This window comes from Megalobrama amblycephala, linkage group LG21 (genome assembly GCF_018812025.1).
Source record: "Megalobrama amblycephala isolate DHTTF-2021 linkage group LG21, ASM1881202v1, whole genome shotgun sequence".
Taxonomy (NCBI): Eukaryota; Metazoa; Chordata; class Actinopteri; order Cypriniformes; family Xenocyprididae; genus Megalobrama; species Megalobrama amblycephala.
The window spans coordinates 33,110,008-33,130,443 of record NC_063064.1 but is presented as its reverse complement, the minus strand read 5'-3'; the positions used below and the strand labels follow the sequence as shown (position 1 = coordinate 33,130,443).

At 35.6% G+C, this 20,436-nt stretch overlaps 1 protein-coding gene across 1 annotated transcript in view; it reads right to left on the bottom strand.

Annotated features, from left to right (window-relative positions):
- Window positions 1-412: 412 nt before the first annotated feature.
- Window positions 413-20,436, bottom strand: part of jupa (junction plakoglobin a) — a 29,277-nt gene continuing 9,253 nt past the window's right edge. Inside the window, exons 2-16 of the mRNA XM_048172536.1 lie at window positions 12,461-12,515; window positions 10,418-10,585; window positions 9,983-10,236; window positions 9,614-9,852; window positions 8,586-8,787; window positions 8,049-8,193; window positions 7,520-7,623; window positions 6,458-6,796; window positions 4,932-5,084; window positions 4,414-4,533; window positions 4,125-4,275; window positions 3,017-3,138; window positions 1,741-1,780; window positions 1,432-1,592; window positions 413-1,324 (exon numbers count right to left, since the gene is read on the bottom strand). Coding sequence (XP_048028493.1) covers window positions 1,435-1,592; window positions 1,741-1,780; window positions 3,017-3,138; window positions 4,125-4,275; window positions 4,414-4,533; window positions 4,932-5,084; window positions 6,458-6,796; window positions 7,520-7,623; window positions 8,049-8,193; window positions 8,586-8,787; window positions 9,614-9,852; window positions 9,983-10,236; window positions 10,418-10,585; window positions 12,461-12,473 — 2,208 coding nt within the window. The 5' untranslated portion in view covers window positions 12,474-12,515 and the 3' untranslated portion in view covers window positions 413-1,324; window positions 1,432-1,434. The remainder of the gene's footprint in view (window positions 1,325-1,431; window positions 1,593-1,740; window positions 1,781-3,016; window positions 3,139-4,124; window positions 4,276-4,413; window positions 4,534-4,931; window positions 5,085-6,457; window positions 6,797-7,519; window positions 7,624-8,048; window positions 8,194-8,585; window positions 8,788-9,613; window positions 9,853-9,982; window positions 10,237-10,417; window positions 10,586-12,460; window positions 12,516-20,436) is intronic.

The following is a 20,436-nucleotide window of genomic DNA, read 5'->3' as shown; positions in this document are numbered from 1 at the left end:
CCAATCATTTACGCAATGATCACGTAAACGATTGGCTGATGTTTTTAAGGCCCTACCTCGTGCACAGATGATGTATATTAACATTATTCCTTTCAGTGCACCTAATAAATAGTCTTTTATCAGTTAGTAAAGACAGTTTCATGTAATATTGCAAAAATGTATAAAACAAAACATCCTATTGTAGCACCTTTAAGTTTTGTCTGTCATCTGAGGCCAAGGTTTGATTCTGACAAAAAATAAATGTTTTTGATGAAACTATTTGATTTTGACGTGACAGATTGAGGTTCGTACAAGTTGGTGTATAGTTCTGAGATTGTTTATAGCTGTGAGAAAATGGTGAATTGTCTTAGCAATCGAGAAAAACTGTATTCAGAAATCCTTTAAACAATTTCAATATCCCAGTCACAAAGCATTAGATAACATGGTTTTATTTCTTTTTTTGGACAAAGTGTGAAGTAAAAATGCTACAAAGTATCCCTTTGTCAGTTAATATTTGAACAAATGTGGAGCTAGTTTTGATAACTCAAGGTTTACTCGTTTAGTTAATCATTAGTCCCTTTTAATCAGCACAGCATTTATTCATCACGTAAATAATAAAAAAAATCTCCATCCACATTGCATTGCAAGACAAACAAAATCAGTATTTTCTTGTCTATACATTAAGACAGTTTCAGCAAAACAAACATATGGAGTGAAAAAAACAAGTAGGAAAAGATCTAGTGTAAGAACTCCAGTATTTGACAGTTTTAGTAAGGGAGGAAATATGTTGATGTACTCTACTCAAAACTAAGCGCTGTAGAAAATCAACATGCAAAGACATTTCCACTCACTAAAGCTGATTTCTGATCAGCTCTGATCACCCGTCTGACTAAAACCACAGTGAACGAAGCTATAAAGCTGTTATTGTGACATTGCAAGTCTAAATCATTCGATCGCATTTTCCAAACTCTTAAAACTATAAAAAGCAATGTGATTATCATTATAAAATATTTTAATAAAATCTCTTTGGCATAGTTAACCAGTCCTCTTACCAACAATGTATTAATGCACCCATAAGAAACACTAAAATATAACATTTTCTACAAAAAGACATGTAAAATGCAACAAGCTGTCATCCTTGTATAAAGGCAGGGTAAAGTTGCTCCATTCTGCCTATCCCAGCACAGTGAGAATTGCATATATTACAGCAGTGTCAGTGTGTGTTTACTGAGAAATGGACCACAGGCACCCAGCGATGGGAAAAAAAAAAAAAAACTCTGCTGGGAGTTTCTGTCTCATGTATTTTTCATAATCCTCTTTCAGCTGAACGCAACTCATCATCAGGCTGTGAAATAAATAGAAAACACTCAATTTAATGCAGTTACTTCAGCAGGTAAGTCCAATCATTTTCGAGTATTTGAATGACAACTAGTGTATTTGAGTAGTAATAACCTGTTAGTAGTTATCATGGTAGCCTCTGGCCATGGAGTTGTAACCCATGCCAGGCCCATAATCATCTTGCATTTCTTGATGCATGCCATCTAGAGGCATGCCATCCATTTGCATGCCATCACCGTATACTGGATATCCTGCGGGGCCGTAGCCATCGATGTCTGTATGACACAAGGCACAACACTGCAAAAGGTTAGCCATCTGCACAATGTCTCTGCAGAACCAACTATGAGTTTCAAATCTTTAAAGATATAACTGACAGTCATGGAGATAATTAGCTGGCAAATCATGGTGAGATGATATACTAACCGTCATCCTGCATGCCATGCTCTACCATGTTGCCGTGTGCCTAAAATGTAACAAGGACATTGTTAAAAACCTACATCTTATGTACATATTTCTAATAAATGATCTTATTTGTTGTGATTTACGTCACCATATTGTCATATAAGGACCATTTGGCTTTAAAGTCAACATGAAATTTCAAAAATGACTTTTTTGTATAATAGACATCTGATATACATTTGCAGAAAGAATTTGCAAAACGCTTAAATGCAAAATATCAAAATAATGTAATAAAATAAAATGCAAAATAATAAGCCAAATTAGAGATTTGCAAAAGCACAAACATAAATTAACATTTGAAAAGTTTGTAATTACTGTATAGGGCATATTCACAGTTTATGAAAATGTAAGCATTAAATACAATAGTTACAAATTTTGTTAAATACAGTTTTATTTACTATATGTTCTTACATTTATTGCTTTATTTTTGTAATGTGTCATTTTTCATAATTTTGTTATACTATAATACTGTTTTGATCTGTTTGCTATTTGCAATGGTTACTATTTATTATTTTTCATAATTTAATTTTTGGTGAATTATATTGAAACCTATGGAAGAGGATTAGGGCCAAGCAATAATAAAAAAAAAAAGGGTTTGAGTTCATTCTCAACATTTTATCTCGACTTTTTTCTCGAAATTTAACGACATATCTCATAATTTAACGACTTTTTTCTTGAAATTTAACGAGTTTTTTCTCGTAATTTAATGACTTTATTCTCAACATTTTATCTCTACCTTTTTCTCGAAAAATTAACAAGTTTTTTCCTCATAATTTAACGAGTTTATTCTCAACATTTTATTTCGAGTTTTTTCTCGAAATTTAACAACTTTAATCTCGAGATGGTTTTATTTTTTTATTATTGCTTGGCCCTAATCCTCTTCCGTAGAAACCAGTTAGGGTTAGTTTGACCTGCAAATAACAATCATTAATTATTAAAATAGTATACTGAACACACAACAACTGAAAACAAAAACGTATTGCTGTTGTTTTAATTCATAGATAATAACAAGTGAGATATCAATGATAATTTGAACACTGAAAATGTCTCTGGTTTTAATTTCAGAAGTCTGGTCACAACTATAAAGATAACTTTTCAGAAACAAATATGATAAAATAAGGTCAATATTTGTTTTTCTTTTTGAATATCCTGTTTCACTTATAATTATGTGTCATATTACAGAAGAAAAATTTGTTAAAACTTGCTATGAAACCTCCACACCACCAGGGGGCAAACTCACCAGCTCCCAAGCAGCAGGGTCGTGTTTGAAGAGCGAGTGTGTGAGTTCCACTGATACTCGTTTCTTATAGTCAGGGTTTTTGTCCTCAGAAATTCGGAAGAGAACAGCAGCGGCATAGGTGGCTGAAAGAAAAAACACGCTTTGTTACACGCTTAACCCGAAAGTATACTTCTGTTTTGATGCAAACTCTCAGTGTGTACGTACGGCCGAACAATACACTTTCAAAGTATACTCTATTTGATAGCATACGCAAAAACAGGCCCTTGAAACAAGCACACTAGAAAGTTTCATACTTGTCCAGTGTCTGCAGTATTTCTCTCCAGAAGTTATGAGTGATAAAAATGTCTTTGTACTCATTTAAACTAGAGATGTGTGATTCTCTTTACCCCCTTAGAGGGTTAGTTCACTCCAAAATGAAAATTCTGTCATTTGTTACTTACCCTCATGCCGTTCCCCACCCGTAAGACCTTCATGAAGCATCGGAGCACAAATGAATCAGTGTGTCGAATCATGATTCAGATCACGTGTCAAACTGCCAACGGCTGAAATCACGTGACTTTGGCGCTCCAAACCGCTGATTCGACACGCTGATTCATTATGCTCTGATGCTTCCTGAAGCAGTGTTTTGAAATCGGCCATCACTAAATAAGTCGTTATTTTGTTTTTTTGGCGCACCAAAAATATTCTCGTCGCTTTATAATATTAATATTGAGCCACTGTACTCACATGAACTGATTTAAATATGTTTTTAGTACCTTTATGGATATTGAGAGAGGAAGTGTCATTGCTCCCTATGGAGGATCCCTATGGAGGATTTCAACTAAAATATCTTAATTTGTGTTCTGAAGATTAACTAAGGTTTTACGGGTGTGGAACGGCATGAGGGTAAGTAATAAATGACAGAATTTTCATTTTTGGGTGAACTAACCCTTTAAAAAATAGTTAGTCAACGAGGATATCTGTTGTTAAAGAGTAGTTTTTTGTTATCTCGAGTAGTATCTCTTTAGTTTCTTTTTTGACTATGAAACAATAGGCCAGGCAAGTATGCTTCGGTTATGCTAACCGTTATGTTATTCGCTTGTTTCTCTGATGTTTCTCTCTCACTCACCAATTCCTTCATTACTGGAATGGAGGAGCTCCATGAGAGGCGCACAGGCTCCTTCCGAATCAATGATCTCAGCCGACTGTTTATCAAGAGCCAGTTCACACAGAACACCAGCTGCCACACGCTTGACGTTATCCAATGGAGAATACAACAGCTGCAGGGACAGAAAACAGATGTCTATTATACACTGAGCATGTAAGACTGAGGGCAAAGGCTACGTACAAACGCGCTCTCATATACGTGTATAAAATGGCCACAACATAGTATATTGGTGGAAAGGAGTAAGATTTACCTGAACAAACAGAGGAATGGTGTCCATGCTGGCAATGGTTGCTTTGTTCATAGGATCTCTGGCCAGGATATGCAGAGCACCAGTGCTGCCCTCCACAATCTCTTCCATTCTCACCCCATCCTGAGAGAAAAAAGGTCATTTGATTAATAATTCTGGTTTTGATTCTTCTCAATTATTTCAATTTACACTGTTCTTTTACTCACCAAAATATAACCGGCTCATTAGGTCATTCATTTGGATATTGAACTATACTAGTTGTATTACATGTTTTTTTATTGACCACAAAAGAACTGGCTCATTAGGTCATTCATTTGGATACTGAACTATATTAATTGTGTTACATGTTTTTGATACACTAAAAAGCACAGACTCAGTGTCATTTGTTTGGGAGTTGGAATACTCTGGTTGTTGCGCTACATGTTTTTGAATAAATAAAAAGATCTGGCACATAAGAGTCATATATTTGGGGAAGTCATTTGTTTGTCACACAATTACAGCGAAAGGTGGGGAACTCATACCTGGTATGTTTGTTGAGCAGATGAACCGTGTTTCTGTGCATCCTGATGAGCTTTTGAAAGCAAAGTAACCAGTTTGGGAATGGCTTCAGCGTCTCTCAAAGGAGCCTGATTGGCTTGACACAGTGCCAGGTTACGGATCAGACCAACCACAGCCTGTGACGAAGAAAAACGTGAGATCAGCAAAATATGGTTTATACTGCACAACAGGAGACGCAATAAGGCCCTCATTGAGAGTGAGACCACCCATAAAATATTATCCCAGGGCCTGTGAATTTAGGCAATAGCCCTGTAACACAATTAAGGGATTAGTTCACTTTCAAATAAAATTTCCTGATAATTTACTCACCCTCATGTCATCCAAGATGTCCATGTCTTTCTTTCTTCAGTCGAAAAGAAATTAAGGTTTTTGATGAAAACATTCCAGGATTATTCTCCTTATAGTGGATTTCAATGGCCTCCAAAAGGTTTAAGGTCAAAATTACAGTTTCATTGCAGCTTCAAAGGGCTTTAAACGATACCAGACAAGGAAAATAAGGGTCTTATCTAGCGAAACGATCAGTCATTTTCGAAAAAATGTAAATGTATATGCTTTATAAACACAAATGATCGCCTTGCACGTGCTTCCGCTTTCCATGTTCTTCAAAAAGCTTACACCGTATGTCCTACGCCTTCCCTATTCTACTTACGGAACAAACACGGTGCCAGTTCTGTTTTTTCCGTAAGTAGAATAGGGAAGGCGTAGGACATACCGCGTAAGCTTTTTGAAGAATACGAAAGTGCGGTTTTGGCGGAAGCACTTGGAAGGCGATATATAAAGCATATACATTTACATTTTTTTCGAAAATGACTGATCGTTTCGCTAGATAAGACCCTTATTCCTCGCCTGGTATCGTTTAAAGCCCTTTGAAGCTGCACTGAAACTGTAATTTTGACCTTCAACCGTTTGGAGGCCATTGAAGTCCACTATAAGGAGAATAATCCTGGAATGTTTTCATCAAAAACCTTAATTTCTTTTCGACTGAAGAAAGAAGGACATGAACATATTGAATGACACAGGGGGTGAGTAAATTATCAGGAAAAGTTTATTTGAAAGTGAACTAATCCTTTAATACACATTAAAAGCTTTTACATTCTGTGGCTTATTAAAAGTTGTTTTACTCTACATACAGCCCCTTCACGGTGGTCCCTTCATTTTACTTAATTGAACTTGTTAACCTGCCTATTTTGGACACTTTCAGCTGTGGAATAAATGAATCAAGGGTGACAAAAGCTCTTGTGAATGGGATATTCCTACAGTGGCATTGGTTTTGCGTAATGCTTCATCCACACCAATAGGTGTCAGTATAAAGCCCAAAACCACTGTATTTTAAAATAAGAACAAAATAATAAAAACAAAAATATATTATCACACCTTTAATTGATTATGTGTTTTCCTGAAAACTTTTAGGAATATAAATTTTTTTTTCTTAAATAAGTTTTAAATAAGGTGCTAATTTGTCCATTTTCTCAGTTTTTCTCTCACTTACCTTAATGACTGGCCAGTAGTAGGGCTGATTGAGCAATCTGACAATAGCGGGGATGCCGTAATGGATTCGTACGGCATTCTGTGCGGCCTCAGCCTCCGGGTGCCGGCTGGTGAGATGGCGCAGGGCACAGACAGCTGGCTCGATCACGTCCTGTTTTGAACCGGCCCTCAGGATGGTGTGAATCAGTGCCTCCACGCCGTTACTCTGGGTCACTTGTGTTTTGTTGCGTGTGTTGTTGCAGGTGAGGTTGGACAGGATGCCTGTAGCGCAGGTCAACATGTTGATGTCATCAGATGACAGCAGGCCAACCAGCACTTGGAGCAGATTTTCCATTCCGTCCTGCAGGGGGCGAGAGAGAGTATGTGTTGGCACCAATGAATATTTTCCTGATAAGCAATCAAGTTCAGTTAAAGCAGCGAGACTTTGACATTTTATTTCGGAGTGCAATTTATATAGAGCAGGGGTTCTCAATCTTTTTGACTCATTGGCCCTCACTGTCCAACACAATATTCAAAGGACCCACCATATATGCTATGTATACATATTTCCATTGTTATGAAAAACACTTCTAGTTTTTTGTATTGATAGAATAAAAAAGGCGATACATTAACCAAAATACATCAAACAATTTGCTAACTTCATGATTCTAGAAGTTTTGAGAACATGTTTTCCACACAAACAAGTTAGTTATTGTAAAAAAACAATTTTATGCTTTTTAGCATTTTAATTTAGATTGGAGATTATTTAATATATTAATAAAAATGTATTAATTTAAATAATTTTAAGTCATCCTGAGACCTCCTTCGTTAGAACTACTGGTATAGTGGTAGTTTGTCTCTTTATGCGTGTGTAAACCGTACGTTATGGGGACAAAATGTCCCCACAAAGATAACAATATCCGAAGTGATGTTTTCTGAACATGTAAAAAGGGTTTCTGTGATGGGTAGCTTTAGGGTTAGGGGATAGAATATACAGTTTGGAAAGTCCACATAAAACATGGAAACCTAACATGTGATTTTGTGTGTGTGTGATAGTTAGATGGTGTTGGATGCATAAATTGACCTGTTTGGTTGCAGCGTCTGACAAGTTTCTCAAGGTCCACAGGCAGTTTTGCATCAGACGTTGACTAGAGCCGGACAGATGCTTACCAAGAGCTTGCATTCCACCTGAGAGAGAAAATGTTAGATACATTTGTAAATAGTACTATTATTACAGTTAACTACAACTAAAACCATAAAAAAAAAAAAAACTTCTTCGTTCCTTGACGTAAAAAATAAATGTTAACTGAAATAAAATATTGAAAAACCTCAATTTATTTCAGCTTGTTAAATTCAAAATACTAAAAAAAAACAAAAACAATAATAGTATCTCAAAGATACTAAAGTGACACTTGTGAATAGTGTTTTTATTGTCCACCAGGCAACCACAATTTTGATAAAAAAGCCACAATAAAAATTTCAACTATCATTCATGTCCATAGTGGACTGGTACAATTAACAGAAAGTATGAAGGTTGCTTTAGCAAGCACAACTAATTAAAAACACTAATTACTATATTTAGAAGTGCGGTTCAGCTTTCCAGTTTGACTTACCAGCATCTACAATAGCAGGCTTGTTACTAGGGCAGACAGAGAGCACTTTGAGCACACGGCTAGTGGTCCAGAGCAGCTTCTCATAGTTGTAGGTTCTCATGATGTTCACTAGACCCTCAGGACCACCGTTAGCCAGAATAATCAGCTGTGAGACAATAAAACAATCACATTTTTAAGAAACTCTACATAAAAGAACAAGAACACAAGAAACAGAACATTAACTACTAATTTTACATTTACATTCATTTGTATTATTTTATGCGCTAATAATGTAGAATATATTTCATTAATAAATTAAAATAAAAATAATTCATTTTTAAATAAAATATTATTTAGAATAATATTTTAAAATACACATACTAATATCTATCTATCTATCTATCTATCTATCTATCTATATATATATATATATATTTCTAACCTACATATACATAACTACTTTAAAATATATTATTATAAATATATATATTATTAAATACAGTAGGCTACTTATAATAGATAATATTTATATTCTATCAACATGTATAACATAAACACCTTGCTCTCCTGGTTGCCATAGGAAAGCAGCTGTAGGCAGTCTGTGGTGATGGCCAGGAACTTGGGGTTGCTTTTCTTCAGCAGGGGAACCATCCTCTGCAGACCGTCAGCCAGACGCACCGCCATCTTGGCTCCCTCTTGGTGCAGGAGCAGGTTGTGCAGGGTGGTGATGGCATAGAAAAGAACAGAATCCATCGGAGAACTGAAAAAGAAGTGGGTTGGATGGTTCAAATCAAGTGCTGGTGTAATTTCCTAATAATTGCGGATAACCACATTCCTTATAATGCAAATAAAATACTGAATCACACATTTGCAATAAATAAAAAAAAAAAAAAAAAAAAATATATATATATATATATATATATATATATATATATATATAATATATATAGCTTTAGTTTAGGCTTATAAATCAAGTTTTTAATTTTTATTTCTAAAGTAATAGCCTACCCCAAGGAGATCTTATGCAGAATATACATGCTTGGTATTAAAGAACTTACAACACATTAAATTTTAGGACTTTTTTGCAGCTTTTTGAAGTATCATTATCCACTTTCAAATCAAGTGCTGGAGTAATTTCCTCATGATTAGAAATATCTAAGTTCCAAACAATGTAAATAAAACACTAAATCACAAATTTGCAATAAAATGTGTGCAGTGAAATGAGAGAAATCTTCTTATAAATCAAGTCTTCAATAGTTTTTCAATAGTCAGTCAAAAATTGACATGACTTTATGATTTACTTACCATTATGTTTATCATATTCACCAATAAAATACAATAAATGCATGAACTAGATCAAAATATCCAACCTTGGTATTAAAGAATTTAGAACACACTAATTTTTTAAGACTTTAACTTTTCGCTTTTTGAAGTATGAATCATCGTTCTTTCATTGTATGGAAACCGAGGCTTGGACATTCTGCCTAAAGTCTCATTTTGTGTTTCACAAAATAAAAGATTTGAAATGACATGAGAGAGAATAAATTATGAAACAAATCTAAATTTTAAGGCAGACTCTTTCTCACCTCAGCATGCGCACCAGAGCTGGAATGCCCCCTGATTTGAAGATGGCGAGCAGCCCCTCACGCTGGTGTGAGAGGTTGTGCAGGATGCTGGCCGTGGCGCGGGTCGTCTCCATGTCGGACGTGTTCTGCATGGCTCTCACGACGGCGGCCACCATCTGCGGGGACTGCATCAGAGCCCGGCGGGACGCCTCCTTGCGGGTCAGCTGGTTCACGATCATAGCTGCCTTATTCACCACAACCTGAAGTCAAGAGAGAGAGTCAAAGGTGAAGCTTCTGTGCTTAATAATGTAAGATACATTTTTGTGATATAGAAATAGAGAAAGAGCAGAGAGTGAGTGTTATGATATCATCAGATGTTTAATACGGTACCTGGTCGTCATCGTTGAGGAGTTTGGTGAGCTCTGGAATGGCTCGTGTAGCGAGTTCGGCATCATCCTGGTAGTTGATGAGGTGAATGATGGCGGCTTTGAGTTGCTGAGATGGTTCAGCCAGCTTCTGTACATTGGTCTGCTGGGACGAATCGATCTGTGTGGAAAGGATGGACGTCCCCTCCATCACCGTCTCAGGAAACATGGCCGCCCTCACGCGCTGGGCACGGGTCATATTGTATTGAGACTCCACCTCTATAGGAGAGAATTATACAGAAAGAATTATAAACTGAACTCAATGGTTTGTTTTTGCATTTTCTCTGCTTATTTTGGAGGGAAATAATCTGAAATAAATAGCATAGTGTGGATCCTCTCAAAGCATAATAAATAATACATCATAAAATAATTTTGATATACAGCGTATGATGTTTTTTACCTGCAGGGTTCTCTGTGATTGTGGTAGTGTAGGTGATTTTCTTGGTGCTGTACTCTGTTCCATCTTCATCTGAGCGAACTGTAGTGGCTCCTGATTGGATCCCTGAATCTGTCCCATAATACGACTGCTGCCACTCTGTGACCTTCACCGCTCCTGGGGCCTCTGCCACTGATACACACACATAAACACAACATGATTTGAGTTGATCCATTACTAGTGTTTCGGCAAAACCATAAAAAACACCCTCTGAAGTTATCCATAATCATGCAAAGCATCATGGAACATAGGAAAAAGGGGATATATGACCTCAAAACTAATAAAAGTGGATTATAATGCACAATATTTTAATGTTAATTTCATTTTAACTTCTTAACTGACACCGCCCACTAGGGGGAGGAGCCTGCTAAAAGCAATCCTCGTAGCAGGACGCTTGGCGCTCTTTTTTATTATTGTTTTTTTTTGTCCTATCACATATTTTATTAATCACCATAAATTGGAAATTGTTCAAAAGCATACACCCTCAATATCCATCCTGTGAAAACCATTTTGAAAATGGATATCGTGTTACCATTGAAATTGTGCTTAAAGTTCCTTTTAGCGGGCTCTTCCCCCTAGTGGGTGGCGTCATGTTTTATATTACAAAATATGAAAATGATCAAAACTTTTTCTAATCTTGACAAAAAACATATCACTGGAAAGGTCTGAGACTCAAGATTGCATATTTGGTGACAGATGTGATATTGTGAGAGAAATTTATTAAAGGTGCCGTAGAACGCGTTTTCAAAAGATGTAATATAAGTCTAAGGTGTCCCCTGAATGTGTCTGTGAAGTTTCAGTTCAAAATACCCCATAGATTTTTTATTCATTTTTTTAACTGCCTATTTTGGGCATCATTAAATATGCGTTGATTCAGGCTGCGGCCCTTTTAAATTCTTGTGCTCCCTGCCCCCTGAGCTCGAGACTGCCTTAAACAGCATAAACAAAGTTCACACAGCTAATATAACCCTCAGAATGGATCTTTACAAAGTGTTCGTCATGCAGCATGTCTAATCTCGTAAGTACAGTGTTTATTTGGATGTTTACATTTGATTCTGAATGAGTTTGATAGTGCTCCGTGGCTAAAGCTAACATTACACACTGTTGGAGAGATTTATAAAGAATGAAGTTGTGTTTATGAATTACAGACTGCAAGTTTTTAATAATGAAAATAACAACGGTTATTGTCTCCGTGAATACAGTAAGAAACGATGGTAACTTTAACCACATTTAACAGTACATTAGCAACATGCTAACGAAACATTTATAAAGACAATTTACAAATATCACTAAAAATATCATGTTATCATGGATCATGTCAGTTATTATTGCTCCATCTGCCATTTTTCGCTATTGTTCTTGCTTGCTTACCTAGTCTGATGATTCAGCTGTGCACAGATCCAGACGTTAATACTGGCTTGTCTAATGCCTTGATCATGGGCTGGCATATGCAAATATTGGGGTCATACATATTAATGATTCCAACTGTTACGTAACAGTCGGTGTTATGTTGAGATTCGCCTGTTCTTCGGAGGTCTTTTAAACAAATCAAATTTACATAAGAAGGAGGAAACAATGGTGTTTGAGACTCACTGTATGTCATTTCCATGTACTGCACTCTTGTTATTCAACTATGCCAAGGTAAATTCAATTTTTCATTCTACGGCACCTTTAATTTGTGACAGGAGAACGGATCAAAAAATTCAATGGAATGTGGATTCAATGATGATTCAGTTCAGTTCTTTTCATTGTTGCAAAATTCTTCAATTATGAAATAGTAGTAATAGTAGTCAAATCAGCTATAAATCAGTTCTGCAGAAAGCAGTGGTGTCATATATATTGGTGTCATCACTGTGTCACCAATAGGGTCAATAAGTGCAGTCAAATCAATAATATTACTGAATATTAAGTGTCTTTAAACCCTAGTCATGTTATTATCAATCATAACATTAAAATAATAATTGAATCATGTGGTGTGTTAATATTGTAATAATTACATGTACTTACAGTGCATTTCCATTTTGGCCTCCCGGACTCAAACCAAACAGTCCAAAAGTAAAACCTGTAAAACAAAAAACAAGCATGGATTAAACAAATATTAAAACTGATTTGTGCCAAAAATGTAATTAAGTTATCCTGCAATCTGTTCTCTGTTGCTCAGCAAGACAAAACACCATTAGAAACTGAAGTTCAAAAAAACACAAGCAATCGAAACTGGTGATCATGGGAGAAGTGGAGAAGCAGGGAGGGAGGGGGGCGACAGTGACGGTGAATTCCAGCGGTAGGTTTTGACCCTTGGCTTCTCAAACAAGGCGTGTGAGCTAATGCTCGACTGCAAGCACAACAACCTCACAAAACCGGCTCTGCATGTTACGACATTTACAGTACACACCCCTATACACCAAAGCCCTCCCCTTTCTCATACTCTCACACTTTTAAACGCACAACTACAACATCCATTTTAGGTGAAAGCATAATATGTGAGCAGTATTGTTTCTTAAAATCCATTCATAACTTAAGGCAACAATAAAAACTTATTCTCAAAATAAGCAGGAACACACAAAATTGATTTGCCTGCCATGACTTTTTTCCTTTTAGTTTTATCTGCACCTTGTAATGCCATTTTGGCTTTATTTGAACTCCTCCTCATACGTCATCAATTATTTCTCTCCTACCCTCCTTCATGTACTCTACAGTACATTATCCATTTCTCACGCTCTCTTTTATAACACATTCTGACTGTATCAAACCAAAACCTTTAAACTCCAGAGGAGAAGAAGAGCATTTATGAGACAGCTGGATTACTATCCAATTGGGTATAAACATTACATTTACACTTGGCCACATAAATGTGTCTCCATAAAACAGATATAAATGATCTGATCTACTACTTCTGTGTTATATGCAAATATAACACTTTACACTTGGTCAAGTTCACAACTTGTATATCTCAAATAAACAATCTAATTAGGTAGTCGGACTGACTGGATTGCCAAATGCATTTGTTTTTTTCATGACCAGACAGATATAAATGCATAAAACGACCAAGTGTAAATATCACCAGAGAAAAGACGGAAACACTGAACACTGACAGATATAGCAACCAATTGTGTTACAAAGTCTATTAATCCCACATAAATTATTAGCAAAAAATATTACAGAGACAGACAAACAGACAGATAAACAATATTTTTATATATGAATTTATTTATGTAAGCAATAATATTCACGATACAGCACTAGCCTCGAGTACCTTATTGCTTTTATAAAATGGTTACCACACAATACAAATATTAAAGCCAGAAATATGTATCAATGCAACTTTCATGAAATAAACTTTTTAGGGCTGCACAACGATTAATCGCAATTAATCGTTTGCAAAATAAAAGTCTGTGTTACGTAATATATGTGTGTGTTCTGTGTATAATAATTATGTATATATAAATACATGCACATACATATATAAATTTAAAAAATATATACATGTATAATAAATATACATATTTATATATATTTTAGATTACATATAAATATAAATATTTTATATATAAATATATACATTATTTTTCTTAAATATATACATGTATGTGCATGTATTTATATATACATAATTATTATACACAGAACACACACATATATTACGTAAACACAGACTTTTATTTTGTAAACGATTAATCGCGATTAATCGTTGTGCAGCCCTAAAACTTTTTCTAAAAGCGTTCCTTCCACCAGAAAAATAGTCCCTGACCGTGAACAGCAACAGAAGTTACATTAGTACGCCATTAGATGGCGGCAAAGTCTTTATGAGTGTGTCAGTCAGTAGAAAAGACTTTTATATGGAAAAAAGGAATAGGACGCAACTGACAAATGCTTTGACTAGCAGTGTTAGTCACGTGAAAACCCCTTAAATGTTAAAAGGAAAAGATGATACATCCAACATTTAAACAGATTTCGTGAATAAAACAGCTATTGACCAATCAGAATGAAGGACAGGAACTAACCGTTTTATAAATAATAAATGAAGTGTTATTTTCCAATTAACTGGATAAAAAAGTCAAATTTTATGTTCAGGATTTAAAAATAATAGTAAAAGGTTTCAAATATAAAAGGTTAAAGTACAGATAAATAAAACTAAAAAAAAAAAAAACTATACAGTTTCAAAGCACAAGAGCAGATTCAATTCAAAAGAGTTACTAACAACAACAACAACAAAGCAAACACATTATATTTTTATTGCCAATAAGCGAATAAGATCTGACTGAGCATCCCAGCACTCATGACAGCTGTTCTATTCTGGTTATATTCCTAAAAGAGGTGGGACTGATCAGGGATAGGCCTCAGGGAATAAGAACCTGATCGGTTTATTAGAGCAGCTAATGAGAACTAACAAAGCCATGCAACAGATGAATTCTGTATAAAACATTAGTATGTATTATTAACCAAGCACCTAAATGCACAAAGTGGTTTGATGGATTCAATCCAATTAACTTTTCAAAATGCACGTAATCAGAGGGTTGACATTCCCCAAACGGCAGGAACGCCTGGCCACAGCCCTACAACCAAAAAGCAATGAAATGAAAGATTTTAGACTCACTCTGTAAAAAGATCACATAATCAACACGCCTGTTTCATGCACATGTGCCACACTTTATAGAACATCATGAGAACAGATTGAACACATATTTTGAATGCCTTACATGTCTGCACTCGAAGGTGGCTCGGGTGCCACAAACAAGGCAAACTTTTTCTCTAAACAGCACAAACAACTATACTAAAGCAGATGTTTGTTGGTTTGCAACTGCTGCGAGCATTTACTCATGCCAAAATATGCCTGCTGCTGACACAAATAGTTTTTTGTGTGTACTACACTACACTGAAATGGTTCTTTTAGAGTTGAGAATTTATTTATTCGACTAGTTTTCATTCAGGGTCATAGCAAAGAGGATTTGCATATAAAGAAGTAACTCCATTCACTATGGCAATGGCATCAGGACACACCTAGATGGGTGTAGCCAAGTCAAAAACTTGTCAAAACACGTAAAATGCAACAAGCAGCAACTCCTGCCAGGCCTGCAGGTGAACTATAGCAAGTGCCTGTGTGAACACTGGGTGTGGGTGTTTTCTCAAGAATCACATTTACACACCCACTTTGGTATATCCATACACTATACTGTCATTTGCCAAAAAAAAAAAAAGGCAATAAAACATAGCAGATTATGACAGATTAGTTTAAGATCAGCTCTACACCTTTCTGATTTTGGTCATGGAACAAACAATTACAGTTAGAAAGTCTTACTAGTGCATACTTGCATGCAGAACACAAGGTCTGTTTTGAAGGGCGAGGTCAATCACACAACTACAGGTGACACACCCAAAAATAAATGAAAGATCCTACAGATTTACTCTAAAGGAAGGACCTGAGGCATATCTAGAATCCATGGGCTCTTTTGACTTGAGGTAGTAAGCAGCCACCCACAATATCTACATCTAGCGTGCTATCTGCTATGAGGGGGAAATGATTTACGAACCATTGATTCACTGCTGTTTCTGAGCTCATATGAGGCATGTATTGTTGTCTCTACTTTGGACTTCACACACAGTTGGGATGATGATTAGTTAATGAGTAAAAGTTTATTACTGTACATTCAGTTTTGTACTGAGAAACCTGAGCAACATATCACACGCCCTTCAGAATCATCACCCACCCCCACCTGACCTGCTCCACCTACATATTCCTTAACGGACCAAGGGCCTCGATCAACTTGGCTGTCTCCAAAATGAGGCCGAGATGTGTTTGAGTCAGAATGAGCTGTAGATATGACACATCCCAGAGCTGAATCCCAAAACTCTAATCCCGGTGTGACATTCCACACCAGTCCAATGGTGTGCTACCTCTCCCACCCACTTACTCGTATACACACCCTGTCAATGACTTTCTGTCATGTAATGGCATATATTTACAAAATCCTGCACACACACAATAGTAGACATGAACACTTGGCTATTTTCCCCATTCGTTTTCTCTGTAAGCATTTTTTAAACTCAATAAAATTCAGTGAACCAAGCCAACAAGCTCTGAAATTAATTACAAAATTTCAAATTTGGATTCAAAACAAATCCAAATAAAAACTGTGGTCTTAATTTTAATTTTATGTTGGAATGAAGCTCATTCCTTGAAGCACTGCAAATGACAATAATATCAGAATCTACGCATGCAGCGATATTAAAATTATGGGTAACTATCGATGATTATTTTTCATGTTATGGGTGAAAACCAAATGATATGGAAGCTTGTTTCCACCACAGGAAAAAAAAAAAAATTGCAACTTTTTATCTTGCAATTGTAATATAAATTGTGAAGTCAAAATTGTGGTATATAAAATCGCAACTGTGAGTTATAAAGTCAAAATTGTGAGATATGAACTCAAAAGTTCTGACTTTTTCCTTGCAATTGTGAGTTTATATCTTGCAATTCTGACTTTCTTTTTTCAGAATTGAGATATAAATTCTCAATTCTGACTTTATATTATATATATATATATATATTATAATGACAATATAATTATATTGCTAAAGATTACATGACATTAGTGTAAATTATTAGTGTTTTTAAAGATTAACATCAAGTGAGCATTGGATGATGACAAATTAATCTTAAAGGATTAGTTCACTTTCAAATGAAAATTTCCTGATAATTTACTCACCCCCATGTCATCCAAGATGTCCTTCTCTCTTCAGTTGAAAAGAAATTAAGGTTTTTGATGAAAACATTCCAGGATTTTTCTCCATATAGTGGACTTCAATGGCCTCCAAACGCTTTGAAGAAAGAAGCTCTCTTCTTCTTCTTCTTCTTCTCTATTAGAATTCCAGCAGTGTAGACACTGCTAAGTGTCTTACTGCCCTGCTCAGGTCAAAGTTTGAACTAAATTGTCATATACAATATGCTAGTGCAAGTATATAACAATTAGTTAAAACTTTGACCTGTGGAGGGCAGTAATACACTTAGCAGTGTCTACACTGCCGGCATTCTAATAGAGAAGAATAAGAAGAGAGCTTCTTTCTTCAAAGCATTTGGAGGCCATTGAAGTCCACTATATGGAGAAAAATCCTGGAATGTTTTCATCGTAAAACGTAATTTCTTTTTGACTGAAAAAAGAAAGACATGAACATCTTGGATGACATGGGGGTGAGTAAATTATCAGGAAATTTTAATTTGAAAGTGAACTAATCCTTTAATAGTAATTGTAATTGAGTATGCACAATTAAATATCCAATATCGACCAATACTGATAATCTGATTATACAACAGTTAATTCCGCTCTTTTAATTGGCCAATAAACTATTCCAGTTTGTCTGTGTTTAGTAAATGGCTAAATTTAAACTTGTTACTCATTAATGTTTTTGGTTTACAGAACCCTACTGTATCCTTTTTAGGTTATGTACACAAAATCGGTTTTTGTTTGTCTCAATCACTCACATTTCCCTGTGCTTCACACTCACATGACCTGACGGGAAGGCTAAAGAATGTCAGAATCAGATGTGCTGATGGTGCTCATTCACACAACAATACTGAGTACTGACAGTGCAGCCTGTCACCATAATCTCTTTCTCACTGCCCTGCCCTCAGGACAGAAGGGAGTGCCACTGATAACACTCAGGTTTGTGTGGTCTTCTGCATTAAGTCAAACTCTTTTAACACCTCTCATGATATTTGAAGATTTCTTTATCCTATTAATCTATTAAATACATTCAAATGAAATTTATACATGTAATTATTTGAATACGCATAGATAAGCATGTTTTTACATTTCTGAGTTCAAATCTAAATATCAACATGATCTTGTTACAAAACAATGGAATTCCTGAAAAGAAAAACAAAAAAAATGTAAAAAATTGCTTCACTACTTATTAATATTTGAAAAGGTTTTGTCCACCAAATCAAAATAAAAAACTAAATACAAAATAATAATTCACATGGTGAAACTAACATGCAGAAAAAAAACAATACAAAACAGAACAGGAAATGACTTCATAGAAAAGTCTACTAGTCAATAAGTGCCAAATGTCATGTAGTGTGATTAATAATTCATGATATTAATGTGTAAAGAAAATATAGAACTTTTTACTTTATAGTTACACCACATGACAATTTTAGATTGTTTTTCAAAATCATATGAAACCAACATGAATACAAAGAACTTTCTAACAGTTATGTTTCTAATTGATAAAAATCAGGCTTTATTTTAGTTTACTTTTTTGAAAATTAAAAAGTCTTCCTTATTTTTTGCATTACAATAAAGAGATCTTCTATGAATATAACGTTCATCATAATATGACATTACACTCAGGCTGTGGCCAGTCTTCATTTTTACAGTGACCATAATGAGCCATTACCATATTTACATCTGAATTACTGCCAAAAAGCAGCCATTTTAGTTTCAGAGTCAGTCTTCAGAGATTATACAGCTGCTATGCCTCATAGCTTTAATTCAGTAGTATGACATCCAAAGCCACCCACACAGTAGAACACACACACACACACACACACACACACACACACACACACACACACACACACACACAATTAATGACTTTGTGACCTGGCAGCTACCAGCTGAGCCCATACTGCTAAGAGCCTACTGTGTCTGAGATCTCCCCTGACGCTCAGCTTGTTTCCGCTGGAGATAGCAAGTGGGCGAGCAGGTGGTCTGCACTGGCTTGGGCCCGTGGGTTTCTTTAACCCCAGACGAAATGCACACACAGGCCTCTCAACATGTAGATCCATCAACCAGCATATCCAATTACACAGTTATCATAGGAGGTCAAATGAACACAGAAAATTATAATGTACATTTCTGACTACCGCTGCATACCCCCAGAATAATAGATAGCTATTAGAGACGACTACCATTAAGGCCTATTATGAACAAAGACTTTGAAACCAAACATGTGTCCAATGTCAGAAGTTTCTGCTCATCCTACTACAGAAATTCACAGCACAATAAGACATCGCTAATGTGATGTATCACAAAATGTATATAAATGGCTTTTAAATTACATATCACATTATATTACTGAAGCTAAAACTGGTCAAATTAAACATTTCCTGTTTTTTGTTTTCAGTTAATCTTTGGTTAGCATGCTAACATCTTTGCTTACTAGCTTAGCATAGAGCTAACTTGTTGTGTATTTCTTAAAGAGAAAGTTCACCCCAAAATGAAAATTTTGTCATCATTTACTCACCCTCATGTTGTTACAAACCTGTGTGAGTTTTTTCTTCTGTTGAAGGCAAAAGAAGATATTTTTAAAAATGTTGGTAACCAGACAGTTGACGGTAGCCATTGTCTACCATAGTAGGAAAAAAATACTATAGAAATCAATGGCTACCATCAACTGTCTGGTTACCAACATTTTTAAAAATATCTTCTTTTGTGTTCAGCAGAAGAAAGAAACTCACACAGGTTTAGAACAACATGATAGTGAGTAAAATGAATAATATTGCATTTGGCGATTCACCTCACTTTTTGTTTAGATCTAGAGCTTTGGATGTCTACAGTGATTTAGTGATAGAACGGACCACTGCAGAAAATTGTTCTTCCTCAAAAAATTTATTAAAATTACCTCTGCACCCATTTATCTAACTTTAAATCTTTCCCCGCCATTGAAAAGATGTTCTATCATTTGTGACAACGCTTCCCTGCAATTGACCAGTTTCTCCGTCTTTTTTATGTTTTCACTGGAGGGGGCACTGTTACTCATCTTCTAAAAGAGTATAGCATCTCCAGGTCTAAAAACAAGCGAAGAAAAATATCTGCGTATTCCAGAAGGAGCGGCTAAAAGATTGCTTAAGCACAGTTAAGCTAACGTGATCAACAAACATTAAACAGCATATAAATCAAAACTGCCTAACATTATCAGATGAAATGTTTGGGGGTGTTGATGGACACGATCTAGGTTTTGATCATTCTGAATCCAATCTAGAC